This window comes from Pongo pygmaeus, chromosome 15 (genome assembly GCF_028885625.2).
Source record: "Pongo pygmaeus isolate AG05252 chromosome 15, NHGRI_mPonPyg2-v2.0_pri, whole genome shotgun sequence".
Taxonomy (NCBI): domain Eukaryota; kingdom Metazoa; phylum Chordata; class Mammalia; order Primates; family Hominidae; genus Pongo; species Pongo pygmaeus.
Window position 1 is genome coordinate 68,777,354 of NC_072388.2, and position 17,240 is coordinate 68,794,593.

The following is a 17,240-nucleotide window of genomic DNA, read 5'->3' on the forward strand; positions in this document are numbered from 1 at the left end:
ATTTTACAGAGAGAAAAACGGGACCCTGGATGAGTCAAGTGACTTCTTCAAGCTTATACCACTAGGTGGCAGACCCAGGATTTGAACCCTGCTGTCTAGCTCCAGAGTCTGTCTGACCAAAGCACTCATTCCCAGTGGAGGAAAAGATAGACCATTCTTTTAGAAGTGCTCTTCATTTTTGTTTGGAGAACCACAAGTACTCTGTTATTATTCCAGCATCCAGTCTGAGCTGTCTTGTCTGAGGGCAATGGGGAGAGGGGAAGTCGTTTAAGCAGGGAATGGTGAATTCTGGTTTGCTGCTTAAAAGGATCACTGGCTTCTAAATAGCGAATAGACACACTGGCTGCCGTGTGGAGGCTGGATGGGGCCAGTGTGGAGAGAGGGCAAAACTGAATTCAGGAGTCAGGTGGGAAGCTGGTTCATGGAATCCAGGAGAGAAGCCCTGAGGGAGCAGAGCTAATCTTAGGACCTCTCAGACCAGATAGGGAGGAGGAGTGTGGCACTGATGCTTACAATCAAATTATAGAAAAGAATCCCCCCCGCGAAGTAGCCCATGTTGATGGAAGTAAGCACTAAAGGTTGTTCTCTACATAAGGAGATTGCTCTGGGTTTCATTTTGCTCCCCCCACATCCCTGTGATTTCCTGGAGATGTTAGTCCCACTGAAGGCAGCCGAGCACCTTGCTCTGTTGAGGAGCCGGTGTGATGCAGCTGTGACCATTCCCAAGATGGCCCTCCGGGGATGGCCCTGGGCAGAGCCCCCCAACATCTGACTGAAGCTCCGCTGAGCTGTCCTCTCCGAGTGGGTCGGGCACCCGGGAGAGATCTCCTCTCCTTTTTCTACCCCATCTCTGGGATCTCTGCATCCTCAGACTGCCCCCTCCTCATCTATGCTTTTCCTCCTTGTCTCCCATCAGGGGACCAGGGCCTCTCTGCCCGCCTCTCCCAGAGCTGCTGGGCTATAGAGAGGCTGCCCCTTGCCCTCCAGTTCAGAGTGGGAAGCTAGGATGCCTGAGTTCCAATCCTGGATCACACGGACCGTAGGGCTGGGAGGTGTGTGTGCGTGTGTGTAGGGGGTTACCGTACCCAAGAGGCCCTCCCCAGCGGCCAATACCCAGCACACGCTTCACCTTGTCCCTTGCGACTTCTCCCGGGGCAGCCGCTGTGAGACTCAGGATGTCACCTCCCAGGGAGAGTCTTTGAAAGAAGTGGATGCTCCCATTCCCCACTCCAACGCCACAGCCCACCCTGTGCGGGTCATCCAGCGACTTCCCAGTTGCTCTTCCCAGATGCAGCAGGGAGGCAGATCTCCCGGCGCCTTTGTGTCACAGCATTCTCATCTGATAAATGGGGCTAGGAGTATTTTTCCCTGCCTTCTTCACCAGGCTGTTGGGACAATCACGAGCTTGAGCTAAGAAATATACAGGCTTAAGGCATTATTATTAGCCAGGTGAGCCTTCTGGTGGGTGCCGGCTGCTGGGGCTCTCTCAGGCTTCCTCGGGCAGGAGTGCCGCGAGAAAGTTACTCTTTATCCCAGTGTCTCCCGGGGCCCACTCCCGCGGAGTTCCTCGGCGGGGGGTTGACCACGAGCGGCTCCTCTTGCCCCTCTCCCATTGGCTTTCACCTGCCAGAAGGTCGGCTTCAACAGGCCTCTTGGCCCGTCAATCAGGCCCGCCGTGCTCCGCCCCGCCCCTCCCGTGGGTTTATAACGGGAATTCCCATGGCCCGGGCTCAGGCGTCCAACCTGCTGCCGCTTGGGCCCCGCCGAGCGGAGCTAGCGCCGCGCGCAGAGCACACGCTCGCGCTCCAGCTCCCCTCCTGCGCGGTTCATGACTGTGTCCCCTGACCGCAGCCTCTGCGAGCCCCCGCCGCAGGACCGCGGCCCGCTCCCCGCCGCCGCGAGGGCCCCGAGCGAAGGAAGGAAGGGAGGCGCGCTGTGCGCCCCGCGGAGCCCGCGAACCCCGCTCGCTGCCGGCTGCCCAGCCTGGCTGGCACCATGCTGCCCGCGCGCTGCGCCCGCCTGCTCACGCCCCACTTGCTGCTGGTGTTGGTGCAGCTGTCCCCTGCTCGCGGCCACCGCACCACAGGCCCCAGGGTAAGTGCGCCCCCAGCTTTGCGCCCACCTGCGGAGGGAGGCGAGGTTGCTTCGGCCCTCATCCCTGAGGGCAGGAGGAGGGGGAAGAGAGATGTCAGAGACCTGTTGTCCTCTGTCTACTACCAGGTCCTCTGCGGGCTTGGTGAAGTTGCTGAAATATTTTTTTTCTCCCATTGGAGCCACCACCACTCCCTTTCTTGACCCACCATCCCTCCCCTGCCCCCGAACTGTCACTGGTGGGTTTTCTTTCCCAATCTCTTCTCCCCTGCATTTTGCTCAAGACCCTCAGAGGTGCCTCCTGCGTCGGAGAGAAGCTCGCTCTCCGCTCATGTAGGGCTTCCCTGTGGTCTCACGCTGCACCCGGTCCAGCGCGCTGGCGTTGTTGGCAGGCGGCGGGGGTTGGGACGGGGGCGGGTGCAGCTCTGCCTGGAGAGTTTTAGGTTACCCGCGAGCCACACAAGGACCTTGTGTTGTTGTTTTAAAAAGCGATCACTGCTCGTAAAACCCACAGCAGATAATTTTAATGTCCCCTCCTGCCGGGCAGGCACTGGAAGAGGGTCAGAGGTGGGGTACTGTAAAGAGGTGGGAGGGGAGAGTTGCGCAATGTTCAGGGGTCTCTTCCCCTGGGTTCAGTGCTGGGAGGTTGAATTACTTGTTGAACCTTGGTCTGATTGGAGTTTCTGAACGACATGAAACCTGCCAATTCTGTGCACAGGACAGATTGTCCAGGGCATTGTAAAATCTCCTGGAACCGACAGTATTGTATTCATTTCTGGTCTAGATTATCCCCGCAACACCCCCCACCAATTGGTCTAATAAAGAATTTCACTGCCTTAAAACATGTACTATTAAACCACCTAGTGGTTCTTTTGACCAAACTTAATCCAGGCAATCTCTGGCCAAGCATCAGTTTATGTCAGGGCAATTGCCTCTTAACTGGCAGCCTGAGAGTCCATGTGAAAGTAGCTAGGATCTTTGCGAAAACAAAGTTGGCTCAACCAACTCGTGCTTTCTTTCTTGAACATCCTTGGGCCTAGCCCTTTACCACCTGTTCAGATTGCAGGTTGTTTATTCATAGCTTTTGCTATATGAGAATCATCTTTATTGCTGTCGTGTGGAGGAAAAGTCTTGCAATGCTTGACAAGTCTTAATGACTGCCCAGATGCTGGATTGATTACATCCAAGCCCAGCTATCACTGTGAGATCAGATTTGCAGCCACTTAGGAAAGAAAAGTGTTTGTCCCCGTGTTGGGCCAGCCCTTGCTTTTATGACCAGATGTGCAACAGCAGCAGTTAAAGTGTGGCAGATTAGATCCAGGGCGTGTCATAAATCCTCGACAGCAGGCATTCCCAAAGCTGGGGCAAGTAAGGGCTCTGGGAGTGACTTTTATGGATGCAGATGAGGATGCCTTTTAAATGAAGCTGCTTGGTTTGATATTAAGACTCAGAGCTCTTAAACTCTGAGGTCAGGCGAGCCATGCGTTCCCTCCAATAATTAGGAACAGTCAAGAAAGAGATGCAGACCAGAGCACCCCGACTGAAATCTGGATGGCCGCCCACAGGAGGGTCGAAAGGAGAGAGGCCCTGAGACAAATGGTGGGGGGCTCGTTTGTTTGCTGCTGGGCTTGTCTAGAGTCTCAAGCCATATGGCTCTCCTTCCTGGCCTCCTGGAATCAGAGGAAGCAACCTTTAGGGGAAAGCTAGGGACTTGAGGGGAAATCAGGCACCGCGGTTAGGTTCCTTCCAGCTCCTCTAGTTTATTAATTTGATAGAAGTGATGGAACGTAAGCAGGAATTGTAAATAGGCTGGTGTATGTCCAAGCTGCTTCACACTCTCTCTTTCTTTCTTTTTTTTCCTCTTTCTCTCTCTCACTCAAATACATACACGCACAAACACACACACACATGTGCACACACATCTTGGTGTGTTTAGAAAGTACCAAGGAGAAGGCGCTGTCTCGAGCATGTGGTTACCTGGTTGTGTTTATAGATAACAATAAGAGCTACCACTTGTGAACATCTGGGCTGGGCACTTTACATGATCTCTTTCTTTGAACGAGAACAAGAAGGTGGGTCTTTTAAAAGCCATTTTACAGATGGCAAAGTGAGACTCAGGGTGGCCAATCGACTTGCCTGAGCTTCCAGTTTATATGGATTGAAAGGTTGTGTGCTCTCCCCACCACCAGGCAGCTGTAGTGAGTGTTCATCTGAGTGATGCTGTTTCTGTTAAAGAAAGAGATGGCTCAATGAGAAATACAGAACCCGGATACATCAGGGGAGTCTGCAGAGAAATTATTAATATTTTTTTGGTGTCTGTATCACTTAAGGCAAATGACTGAATTTCAACCTATCCCCAAAGACTCCGGTTCTTTTCTATGGCTTATTGGGGGCCTCAAAAGTGTAGCTCTGGTTGTTGAGAGCGGCGTCATCCAAGGAGCAGAAACATCTGGCTTGTTGCATTATTCCCTGTGGGCGCTCCTAAGTCTCTTCTGTTAATCTTTTGAGTGACAGAGGCTTAAGGATTGGCATCTTTTCCAGCTGGCTTTCTAGGAAACCAAGAGCATGCCCTTTCAGTTTAACTTTATCTGGCTCACTAATTGAGCTCCCCTGAGGCCTAGACCCCAGTCCTTGCCCCCTTATTTGCTTCCTGCCTTCCTTCATAAAATTCTTGTCATTTGTTTGACTCTGGAAACCAGCGGCTATCAAGTATCAGATTGGAGGCTATTATATAGGAAGCACCTGATTTTGGGGTCTCTCAACTGTGAGTGGTCGCTTGGCTAGCTGGGACGTTGGTCAGGATTCTTTTAATTACTGAGGAGGCAGCCGTTTCTTTAATCCTGCACAATTTACTGAAAATGTTTCAGGGGAGGATGGGATGGGGGAGGGGCTCTCCCTGGCTGATGGTGTCTGGCCAATGGTGAAGCCAACTGCCTGTCTTTGTTAAATTCTGTGTCTCCCTTGAAGATGGAAAGCTGGGTGAAGGCAGGAACTGTTTCTGTCTTGTACAGGGATTTATCTCTGGAGCTCAGCAAGGGGCCAGACACCTGTAAAGATTTACTTTGTTGGTGCTGGTGGAATGAACAAATAAATGCAGATAATGTGTGTTTGAGAGTGATTACAGGTTCCACTTTGACTGGAGGCAGGAACTAGATTTAAGAAGTGTGAGAAATAGGAGATGATGCGAAGATCAAGAGGTCTGAGTCAGAAATGGATTTTTATTTTTTAAATTTGACAGATAGCATTGTATGTATTTATTGTGCACAACATGATGTTTTGAAGTATATATACACTGTGAAATAGTTAAATCTAGCTAATTAATGATAGCATTACCTCGCATGATTATCATTTTTGTGGTGAGAGCACTTAACATCCACTCTTTGCATTTTTCAAGGATACAATAACTTGTCATTAACTATAGTCGCTTTGCTATACAATAGATCTCTTGAATTTATTATTCCTCTCTAACTATAATTATGTACCCTTTGACCAACCTCTCTCCTTCCCTTCTCCCCTCTTCCTTCCTCAGCCTCTGGTAACCACTGTTCTACTTTCTACTTCTATGAGACCAATTTTTTTAGATTCCACGTATGAGTGAGATTATGTGGCATCTGTCCTTCTATGGCTGGCTTACTTTTCTTAACGTCCTCCAGGTTCATCCACATTGTTGCAAATGACAGGACTTCATTCTTTTCTATGGCTGAATGGTATTCCTTGTGTATGTATACCATATTTTCTCTATCCATTCATCCACTGATAGACAATTAGGTTGATTTCGTATCTTGGCTATTGTGAACAATGCTGCAATAAACATGGGAGAACAGGTATTTCTTCAACATACTGATTTCATTTCCTTTGGATAAATGTCCAGCAGTGAGATTGCTGGAACATATGCTAGTTCTGCTTTAAATTTTTTGAGGAATGTTTTAACTGTTTCTCATAATGGCTGTACTAATTTACATTCCCACCAACAGTGTGTAAGAACTCCCTTTTCTCCATATCCTTACCAGCACTTGTTTTTTGTCTTTTTGATAATAGCCATTCTAACTGGAGTGAGGTGGTATCTCATTGTGGTTTGAGTGCATTTCCCTGATGATTAGTGATGTTGAGCATTTTTTAATATACCTGTTGCCCATTTCTATATCTTCTTTTGAGAAATACCTATTCAGATCTTTTGCCTATTTTTTCATTGCATTGTTTTTTGTTTTTTTTGCTATTGAGTGATTTGAGTTCTCTGTGTACTTTGCATATTAACTCCTTATCAGATATACAGTTTGTGAATATGTTCTCCCATTCTCTAGATTATCTCTTTACTTGGTTAATTGTTTTCCTTGCTGTGCAGAAGCTTTTTAGTTTGGTATAATTTCATTTGTCTATTTTTGCTTTTGTTGCTTATGCTTTTGAGGTCCCCAAACCAAAGTCATGGAGCTTTCCCCCTATGTTTTCTTTTAATAGTGTCATAGTTTTGGATCTTACATTTAAGTCTTTAATTCATTTGAGTCAATTTTTGTATATGGTGAGAGATGAGGGTCTAATTTCATTCTTCTGCATGTGGATATCCAGTTTTCCTAAAACCATTTATTGAAGATTTTCCTTTCCCCATTGTGTGTTCTTGGTACCTTTGTTGAAATCAGTTGGCTGTAAATGTGTGGATTTATTTTTGGGCTCTGTCTTCTGTTCCATTGGTCTGCGTGTCTGTTTTTATGTCAGTACCATGCTGTCTTGGTTCTATAGCTTTGTAGTTTATTTTGAAATCATATAGTGTGATGCCTCCAGCTTTGTTCTTGTTACTTTTTCCTTTGCTTTGGCTGTTCAGGGTCTTTTGTGGTTCTACAAAAATTTTAGGGTTGTTTTTTCTATTTCTATGAAGAACATCTTAGTATTTTTATAGGGATTGCACTGAATCTGTAGATTGCTTTGGGAAGTATAGACATTTTCACAACATTTGCTCTTCCAATTCATGAACATGACGTCTCTTTCCATTCACTTGTGTATTCTTCAACCTGAAACTTATTCCTTAAATGTTTTAGGTATTTGTTATTTCTTCTCTCGCCTCTTGATCACTTGATTCATCCTTCAAAACCCAGTTCCAACATTACTCTCTAGGAACTTTTCTACAGAGCATTCTTTTTGCTTAGGAACGATTACTCTCTCCTTTGAAAAACTTCTATATCTGGTCCACTTGTATCCTAACTTGTATTAATCCTCCTGCAGTGAGCATCTTAATATCAGGCCAACATCTTCCTCTTCTTAGCACTAAGTTGCCCCTTTAGCACTTCACGCATGATCTGTTTTGTTAAATGAACAAATCTGCAAGCCCCTTGAGGGCAGAATAGAGACCTCATTCATCAGGGTGCTTGTCACATTGTAAAGCATTCTGTAAATATATATTGAAATGAAGTGGACTGCATAATGATGTCCAACCTGGACCCCTGCTGTTGTTTAAATCTGAAATTGGTTACTTACAAACTGGCTTTTCCATTTTTGGGTTTTTGTTCTTTGTTTAAAAATAAGCATGTTTGGTAGTTACAGGAAGGCTGGGGGAAGAGAGACTGAACATGCGAATTTGAACAGGGAAACTGGCTTTATAGCTCCTCCTCAGTCCTTTTTTGTATCTTGCATTTGCCAAGAGTGAAACAGCTTCTAAACTGTTTCCTTCCATTTGACTAGCCCATCCCAGCATCTTGTCCAGGGTGGGTCCTTGTGTCTGCTTAGATGCTTTTCCTGTTATCTGTGCCCCTGACAAGAATCCTTTTTTTCCATATGGGGGGATTTAGCTGAAGTGCTACTCAAGTATTAGGCCAAGGACCAGATTTAAACATTTTGGTAGAGCTGACATGTGAAATTTATAGAAACAAAAGGACAGGAAGAGGAAACAATCATCTTAGAATCTCTAGGAAATGCAATCAAAATAGAAAAGAATTGATATGATCTAATTATCTTCTGAAGTTGAGTATTCACATTTCTTATGGCCCAGCAATTCCACTTTGGCTCTATGTGCCCAGGAGAAACTCATGTGCTATGCAACTATGTTTATAATATCACATGCCTGGAAAGAGCCCAGATGCTCATCAGTGGGAGGGCAGATGAGTAAACTGTGATGAATTCACAGTGTAAAATTATATTCAGCCAAAACAAGTGAACAACAGTGACATGCAAAAATATGGATAAATCTTGGCAATATGATGTTAAGTGAAAGAAAATTACCAAAAGATACAGCGTGATGTTTAAAAAATAAACTTATAAATAACTAAAATTAAAAAAAAATTTTTAGGACTAGATACAGCTACAACAAAATGCTATGAAAAGCAAAGTAAAGTAATGATGGATACAGATTCAGGGTGAAGTTAGGGTGAGGCAGGGGGATAGAATGGGTAAAACCATATGGTTGTTGTAGATTGGTGTAGGTACTCTACCTTTTTGGGGGAGAGGGAGGATGGGCCTAAAGGCATTTGTCCATTATTCAAGATCTAATAGCTGATAAAAAAGTAAGCCCTGCATAAACCAATGTTGAGTGTATCATGAGCCAAAGATTAAAATTAATTCAATTCTTTGCACGTGAGGTCAAACAAACAAAAATTCCCAGAGTAAGGGACTCCTTTCTTGCCAACTTCTTCTTCCTCCCCCCTCTTTCAAGGTGTGCATGTGGCTCTATCTAAAATAACCCCACTGGAGAGTGATTTTGGCTTCTAGACCCAGAGCAGACCCAGGCCCTGGCTTAAACGTCTGCATCAGGTGGCCTAAGGTCTCATTTGTAAAGCTAAGCTGTCAGTGGGCAGTCTTCCCTTTTCCTTGCTCAGGGTGATTCACCCTGCAGAGTGGAAGTGTTCATGAGCTGATGCTTGGGTCAGAAACTTTATTTGCCAGTGGGGCCTGTGGGTGGAGGTAGTGTCTGGGCTAGGGGAAGGCCTGTTTCTAGTTTGATGCCTGTCTTCATTCCAACCTCCCCTCACCGCTTTTTCCAGGAGCTGGGGGTGGGATGCATGGTCCTGCTCAGCAGGTACAGGGCACCCTTTCTCTCTGAGCCACATAGAGATTTACTGTTTAGGCAGCCAAGTCCTGGTATTGCTGCTAGTGGTGGAGGAAGTCAGTGTGGAGGGCCCCCTCCTTCCATGTTTGGGGAGGACAAAGGTTGAGTTGAGGATGAGAAATCAATCGGAGCTGCTTGTGAGGCCGCCAAATAGGGTTAGGTTTGTACAATACGTGCTCTGCGGGAGTCTTGAGTCACCGAGAGGTTCAGAGATTAGATTGCCATGAATCACTTCCAACTGTCCCCATGAAGACCCCAAAGCAACATAGGTGACTATAGGGTTTTCTTTTGCATCCAACATCATTTGGAATTCAGTTGCTAGATCACGAAATAATCTTACCTTTGGCCACATCTAAGCTTGTTAGGTATGGAGCTCTGCATACTTCCTGGACGTCACCTTGGTTGATTTCAGCATCCTTTTTTTGAGTCAGAATGGGGCAGCCTCTCTAAGACAGGGAAGGTAGCTCTCATCTCAGTAGAGCCTTTCCCACCACCAGGGAGCACTGGGACTGAGCAAAGTTCCATGAGGTCAGACATAATGTGTTTTGAAACCTGACAAATTATCTAGAGATTTGAACAACTATGCCTCACCTCCTTAAAATCTATTTTACCCTACAGTGTTGATTGGATTCTATAAGATAAGGGCTGAAAGCCTTTTTTTTCTTTTAAAGTATTGACAGTGGAGAAAAATTGGACCTACTTCCCAGAGTGGTTTATTTTTAGAACTAGATATGCATTCTAAGGCAGTGCTAGGAGTTTTAAATAATTTTTATGGATGTTCATTATGCATTTATTCTTGAAACTTCTGCCAAACCCCTGGGGAGAGGACACATTGTAGATAACAAATAAAAGAGTGAGATAGGGAGTGTTATAAAAGGACATGTATTACTTCTTCACTTCCTCCTTCCAAAGTGCCAGTGACCTGCTTAAAAACGATGATGCCAGTGACTTCCCTTCATCCACAGAACTTTTCACAAGGATGGACATGTTTTATAACTGTACTGTCCAATATTAGCCACATGTGGCTATTGAACATTTGAAATGTGGTTAGTACACTGAGGACCTGAATTTTAAATTAAATTAAATTAATGTAAATATGAATGTTAATAGCCACATGTGGTTGGTGGCTATCATACTGGACAGTGCTGGACTCTGACCAGTGTGTCCAACCTTACCTTCTGCTGGATACCCCCATGTGCCCTAGACCTCAGTGGGGCTGGACCACTGTACTTCCTGATCTCTCCTTCCTTCCCCATTTCTGTCTGTCAGAATCCTGCCCATCATTCAAAAGGTTCAGATGTTACCTCCACGCAGTCCTTCTAGGTTGGTCCCAGGAAGAATTCTCTCAGTTTCCTTTAAGCAAAGAATCATTTGCTTACCCCTATGATGGCATGTGTCACCATCTTCCCTGTATCCCAGCCAACCAGGAGCAGCCTCAGCATAGACCCAGAGGCAGACAGACTTAAGTGTGAGTCTGGCTCTGCTGTTGGGCACTTGGGCTAGTAATCTGGCCTCTTAGGTCCTCTGTTCCCTGATTTGTCCAATGGAGGTCACAGCACCTCTTTTTCAGGGTGGTGGGGAAAATGGATGATGTGCCATGTATTAGCTTCCTATTGCTGCTATGACAAATGAACACAAACTTAGTGACCTAAACAACACAAATTTCTAGAGATCAGAAGTCTGACACAGCTCTTAATGGGCTAAAAAAATCAGCAGGACTGAGTTCCTTTCTGGAGCTCTAGGAGAGAATCTGTTTTCTTGCCTTTTCCAGCCTCTAGAATCTGCCTGTATTCCTTGGCTTGTGGCCCCTTCCACCTTTAAAGCTAGCAATGGTTGGCCAAATCTTTCCTCATGCTGCCAGGGTCTCTCTGGTTCTGAATTTTCTGTGTCCCTCTTTGCAATTTAAGGACTCTTGTGATTACACTGGGCCCACCCAGATAATTCAGACTAATCTCCTTATTTTAAGTTTAGCTGATTAGAACAAACCTCCTTGCCCTGTAACATAGCATTATTAGGATTAGCACATGGACATCTTTGTGGGGAGCGTGATTCTGCCTACCACATTCATTAAGGGCCTGGTACAGTGCCTGGCTCATAGAAAGTGCTTTACAATTGAGGCCATCATTATGACCAGCATCTGTTAGTTTCTTTCCTTTAGGGTAGGAGCCTCTTAATGATGAAGTCGCTTAATTTTCTTTATAGACTCCATCCTGCCTGAAAGCAGGTGCTTAATAAATGTTTATTGAATAATAGAATTTTCAATAAAGGTTGATGATGTCTTTCCTTATAAAGATATATTGGATAGTAAAAATAAGTAATATGCAAAAAAGGAATAGATGATCCCTTTTAGGCGAAAAAGAAAGTTGGTTTATGTGTTAAAAAATTAGGTAGATTATATGTCATGCTGTTGGTGGTGGTGACCATGGGGATGTTCAATTCCAAGAGATGCATTTTGGTAACTGTTAACACAATTTTGTTTACAATGAGCATCTTTTAATCTTAGAGCAAAATAATAAAGATTAAAACATGCATGATTGAAAAATGCCCCCTAAACCTGCCTCAGTCCAGCCTGATTCCTGAGTCACCCTGGGATTCAGTCTACATCTGACACAATTGGCCTGTATTCATGTTGGGCTAACTTTTAGGGCTAGTAACTATTAGTGCCAGGACTGCTCATTTTCAGCATGCTTTGAGCTCAGACTGCTTTAAAGGAGAGTTTTCAATTAACCTCAGCAGGACATAACTGTAAAAAATATATTTATTGCTGCTGGTGGGAATATAAATTAGTATAACTTTGTAGAATTACAGTTGAAGTTGTACATACTCTTTGACCTTGTAATTCTGCTCTGGTACATACCCTGGAGAAACTCTAATGTATGTGGAGAGATAAGTTCAAGACTGTTCATAGCAGCATTTTCTGGTGGTAGTAAACATTGGAAATTAGCTAAATGACCACCAACAGAAGAATAGAAAAATAAATTAAATTGTATACAAATAATGGACTATTACACAGTACTGGAAACGACTAACCTAAAGCTATACTCATTATTGCAGATTAATTTCATCAATGTTGCATGAAAAAGGCAAATTGCAGAATAATACATAATGCTATTATTTACATAAAGGTTGAAAGCATGCAAAAGCTATATTGTTTAGATGTAAAAAATGTAAGATAAAATTAAGAGCAGTGATGAATGCTGTGTGGAGCTCAGGTTAATGGTTAAGTAGGGCAAACTGGAATATGTCAGAGGGGACACATAGAAGGCTTGGATTGAATGGTAATATTGTTTGTCTTTAAATTGGGTGGTGAATACATAGATTCTTAAATTCCTTTTTGTATACATTAAGTAATACATAATACATTTTTCATAAGATATTAAAATGCATTTGGATAGAGCACAAACAGGGTTTAAGAACAAATATTAAAAGTGATGCTTCTGGAAGGGGTTCTTAGCTGCATGAAGCTGAGCATGCCTTTCCTTTCCTCTGAAGGATAGGCTCAGGGTTGTTTAACCAAAGTTGCAATCCCTCTTCCCTCCCTACTCACTGAACTGCATCTGCTGGCCTCTCCCTCCTATCCTCCTCAGGGCCAGGAGGGGCTACTGCTCCCTTCTCCCGGCCTGTGCCTGCCAGCGTTAGTGCTCCTCTCTACCCTCCCCAGGCCTCTGCTTGCCTGTTGTCCTTGCCCTCCCTGGATGATCATGAATGAGGTTCTTCTTCATCTTCTCCAAGTTATTCGCTATCGGTTTAAGATTTCCAAAGTTGGAAAATAAAAATACAGAATGCCCAGGTATAAACAACAAATTATGTTTTAGTGTAAGTATGACCCACATAAAAATTATTCATTGTTTGTCTGAAATTGAAATTGAACTGAGTATCTTGTATTGTATCTGCCAATCCTAAATTAGTTTCTTTCTTTTGTAAATTACCTGCCCAGGGTTTCTGCTAATTTAAAAAATAGGGATGGTAGGTTTTTTTTTTAAAAAAAATACTAAAGATATTAGTCTGTTTTTCTGTCAAGTCTGGCAAATGCCTTTCTCAGTATGTTATATGAAAGGACGAGGGTTTCAATCCACTGAACTTTTACATGTTTATGTGGCTAATCTATTGTTATGGTTTCTGTCTTTGGTCTCAGGCTGAGAGAGGCCTCCTACTAAGATTATAGAAATTAGGGTGAATAAATTTCTAGAGACTTGGGTTGCACAAGCAGCAACAAATGCATGACACACAGGTCATCGATTAGTGTTTGCTGTAAGTTTCTCTAGTATGTGCTGAATGGAACTTCTTAATGTAATCCTTTGGAGAACATACTTGTTCCATGCTTCAGAAATTCCAGTAACATTTGTAAAGAAGATATGCCAACTGGAATATTCTGTGATGGTAATTGGGGAAATTTATGTAAAATGTGTTGATAAGCAAGCTGTATTGGAAATGACACTAGAACTTTGGCAAAGGACTTAGACTCTCCTTCATCTTTGTCATTAAATTTTTTTTGTTGTTATGAAAACTTCCAAATATACACAAAAGGAGAGAATAGTACAATGGATTCCCATGGACCCCTTACCCACATTCAACCATGAACCACTCATGGCCAATCTTGTTTCTTTTACCAGTCTCCTTATTCCCCTGCTCAGATTATTTTGAAGCAAACATCTCCCTATTTCCCTGCTCAGATTATTTTGAAGCAAATCTGATATTTTGTCATCATCTGTACATTTTCATATATATCTGTAAAAGTTTAGGATTCATTAAAAAACCTAACCATGATACCATACCACAACCAAAAAATATTAGCAATAATTCTGTAATATAATACAATCAAATAATCAATATTCAAATTTCCTTGATGATCCCTTAAGTATGCTATTCTGTTTCTTTGAATCAAGGTCCAAATAAGGTCCACATATTGCAATTGGTTGATTTGTCTCCTAAGTCTCTTTTACTCTATGAGTTTCTCCTCTACCTCTTTTTTACTTTGTAATTTATTTGTTGAGTAAACGGGTCTTCTGGGGTTTCCACACTAGATTTTGCTGCCTGCATTTCTGTTGCATTTTGTAACATGTCCCTCTGTCCTTTATATTTCTCGTAAAGTGATAGTTAAATCAATAGGTTTGATCAGGTATAGGTTTGATATATATATTTTTAAGTATATTTCATGGGAGTTGGTGTGTGCTTCTTTCAGGAGACATATAACATCTGTGATGTTAGCACCCATTGATGATCATTGCTGGACCTGCTAATTCACTGATTTTTAAACAAGTAACAGGCTCTGCTGTAAAGAGATTCTAACTTTTGGGAGGCATTGCCATTACTTTCCTTGTCTCTGGTGTTGCCATGGAGGGATAGAGAAGGGGGTTTGGTGCTAAAGTTCCCTTCTCAAGGCTCTCTCAGTGGGGAGGCTGCATGCAATTGCAAAGCTCTGAGGGGGAAACTATGCCCTGAGTTCTTGGTTGGTGGCCTTGGGAGGGGAACCACCTTAGTTTCTGGTTGAAATGGTAAGAGCATAAAGGAGCTGGCTTTACTTTTTAGTGCTAATTGGGAGGTTTTTTGGATGTAACTATAGATTTGCTTTTTGTGTGATCTTTGGTATATTTATATCAGTTGGGTATTTATATTACAAGAAACAGATAATGCATTTTGAATTGGCTTATACAGTGAAGGAGATTCATTGGCTCAAGTAGCAGAAAGTACAGAGGTAAGACAGGTGCCATGGGCTGAATTCTATCTCCTTCAAATTCATATGAAGTCTCAACCCCTAGTACCCCAGAATGTGATTGTATTTGGAGATAGGGCCTTGATGAAACAATTAAGTTAAAATGAGTCTGTTACGGTGGGCCCTTAATCCAGTCTGACTGGTACCAGTATAAGAAGAGGAGATTAGAACACACAGAGAAAAACTAGGGACATGATTGCCATGTGATGAGGCAGCAAGAGGGTAGCCATCTTCAAGCTAAGGAGAGAGGCCAAAGAGGAGACCAACCCTGCCAGCATCTTGATCTTGAACTTCCAGCCTCCAGAATTGTGAGAAAATAAATTTCTGTGATTTAAGCTACTCAGTCTGTGGTATTTTGTTATGGCAGCCCTAGCAAATGAATACAGTGACTTTCAGAAGTGGTTTGATTCAGTGGCTCAGTAGCATCATCAAATATACAGTGTCTTTATGTAGCTCCCCTCTGCCTTGTGTGGTGCATGTTTTATCCCAAGTCCAGCTTTTGTCATGGGGGCAAATGGCTGTAATGGTTCCATCCTTCCTATCTAAACATCATCCTTTCTAGAAGAGGGAAAAGAGAATTAGCTTTCAGTAGCTCTCTCAGAAGGTGGAGAGTCTTCATTCCTAGAAGGTCTCAGGAAACTTAGCCATTCTTTTAACCAATCCCTTTGGCCAGGAGAATGCCATACTCGACTTGGGCCCAGGTTTCTTAGAGCAATCACTGTGGCAGGGGTGGGAGATAGGATTACTCATTTCTGGGACAAGGGGTTAGGTTAATCCTGTTAGCTTCTCCTGACCACATGGCTACTGGACAAGGTAAGAGTGGAAGGGATGCTGGAGCAACAACCACAGGATTTGTGTTGGGATCTGTGACATTTGGAGACAAGTGGAATGGTGGGGTGGGCTGTGTGGTGAGAAGGGTGTTGGACATGGATGGTCAGAGCCCAGAGAGGGGGCTTCCCTCTTACTGGGTGATCAGTTGCTTCATCTATTAAGGGGATTAAATGATTTTCCAGGGTCCTCCCAGTGCAGATGTTCCAAGAGTTGGAGCTGACAGGAAAAAGGGAACATAGAAAAAGTTTGGAAAATTTCAGAATAGAATAGATAGGCCATGTGAAGATGATTCCAGAAAGCCCAAAATAAGGATAATAGGCCGGCAGTTGAAAGATTCCCATAGATTTCTTCATTTTACAGATGTCTAAGGACTATCCTCAGTGCACTTGGCCAGCTAGTGGCAGAGCCAGAGCCAGATTCTAGATATGTCCCTTTATTGCTCTGTGCATGCCTTTTCCTTTCAAAGATGCCCTGGAACACTTGGAAAAGTGGCACAATTCCAGCTATGGGGAGGAAATAGCTTGAATTTTTGTAGAGGATTGTGTTTCTAAGTTGGCTTTGGCCAATTCACCAATTTCCGGTGGTTGGGAAAGGTGACCAAAACCTCAGGACATGTGGAATCTTCCCCATCCTTGCCACCTGACTATGCAAGCATTTCATAGCATTCTCATTTCCTGAAAAGGGGTGAGTTTCTGGTTTCCGCCAGTGTTGAAGGTTTCAGTTAGGAAATGTGAAGTAGAGCTGATAGAACAAGTAGCCAGTGATTCTGTTTGAAGAAGTAAAGGTAGATCTTGGTGTAGGACTCTTGATGCTGGTTAATAGCAATGAGATCAATGTAAACATCCACCCAACTGAATGGCAAATGATCTGGAGCAGTGAGAGCATGTTTGATCTGAAGGTCGGCATGGTAGTTTCCTAGGTGGGTTTTAAAATCAATATCCATCTTGAGAGTAGAAGTAGAAATCCTTTCTTTTTGTTGAGGAGGGTCTGAAAGTGGCCAGGGTCCTCCTTCTTTGGATACTTTCTCCCTGCATTTCTGCCAGTCACAGCCGTAATGAACAGAGGTCAGGATGCATCATTCCATCCTTCTAGTCTTCTCACTGGCTTTGAGGACCATGTAACTTTTCCTGGTGGTATAGCATTATACTTTCTTTCCCCCCATCAAGGTAGAGCCTTAGGAAAAGACTGGGCTCACAGCCTTGGTCCCAATATTGCTGATTCCCAGTTTGTACCTTTTTTTTTTTTCCTTCCTTCCTTCCCTCCTTCCTTTTCTTTTTTTCCTTTTTTTTTGAGACAGGGTCTTGTTCTGTCACCTAGGCTAGAGTGCAGTAGTGCAATTGAACTCTTGGGCTCACATGATCCTAATGCCTTAGCCTCCTGAGTAGCTTGAACTAAGATGTGCCTCCACACCTGGCTAATTTTTAGATTTTTGAAGAGACACAGTCTTGCTATATTGTCTAGGCTGGTCTTGAACTCTTGGGCTCAAGCAATCTTCCTACTTCACCCTTCCAAAGGGCTGGAATTACAGGTGTGAGCCAGTGTACTTGGCCCCCAGTGTGTACCTTTCTTTTCTTA

At 43.7% G+C, this 17,240-nt stretch overlaps 1 protein-coding gene across 4 annotated transcripts in view; it reads left to right on the top strand.

Annotated features, from left to right (window-relative positions):
- Positions 1-1,731: 1,731 nt before the first annotated feature.
- SMOC1 (SPARC related modular calcium binding 1) overlaps positions 1,732-17,240 on the top strand; it is a 148,504-nt gene continuing 132,995 nt past the window's right edge. For all 4 annotated transcript variants that reach the window (XM_054449026.2, XM_054449028.2, XM_054449029.2 and 1 more), the window contains exon 1: positions 1,732-2,094. In XM_054449026.2, the coding sequence (XP_054305001.1) occupies positions 1,996-2,094 (99 nt within the window). In that variant the 5' untranslated portion in view covers positions 1,732-1,995. The remainder of the gene's footprint in view (positions 2,095-17,240) is intronic.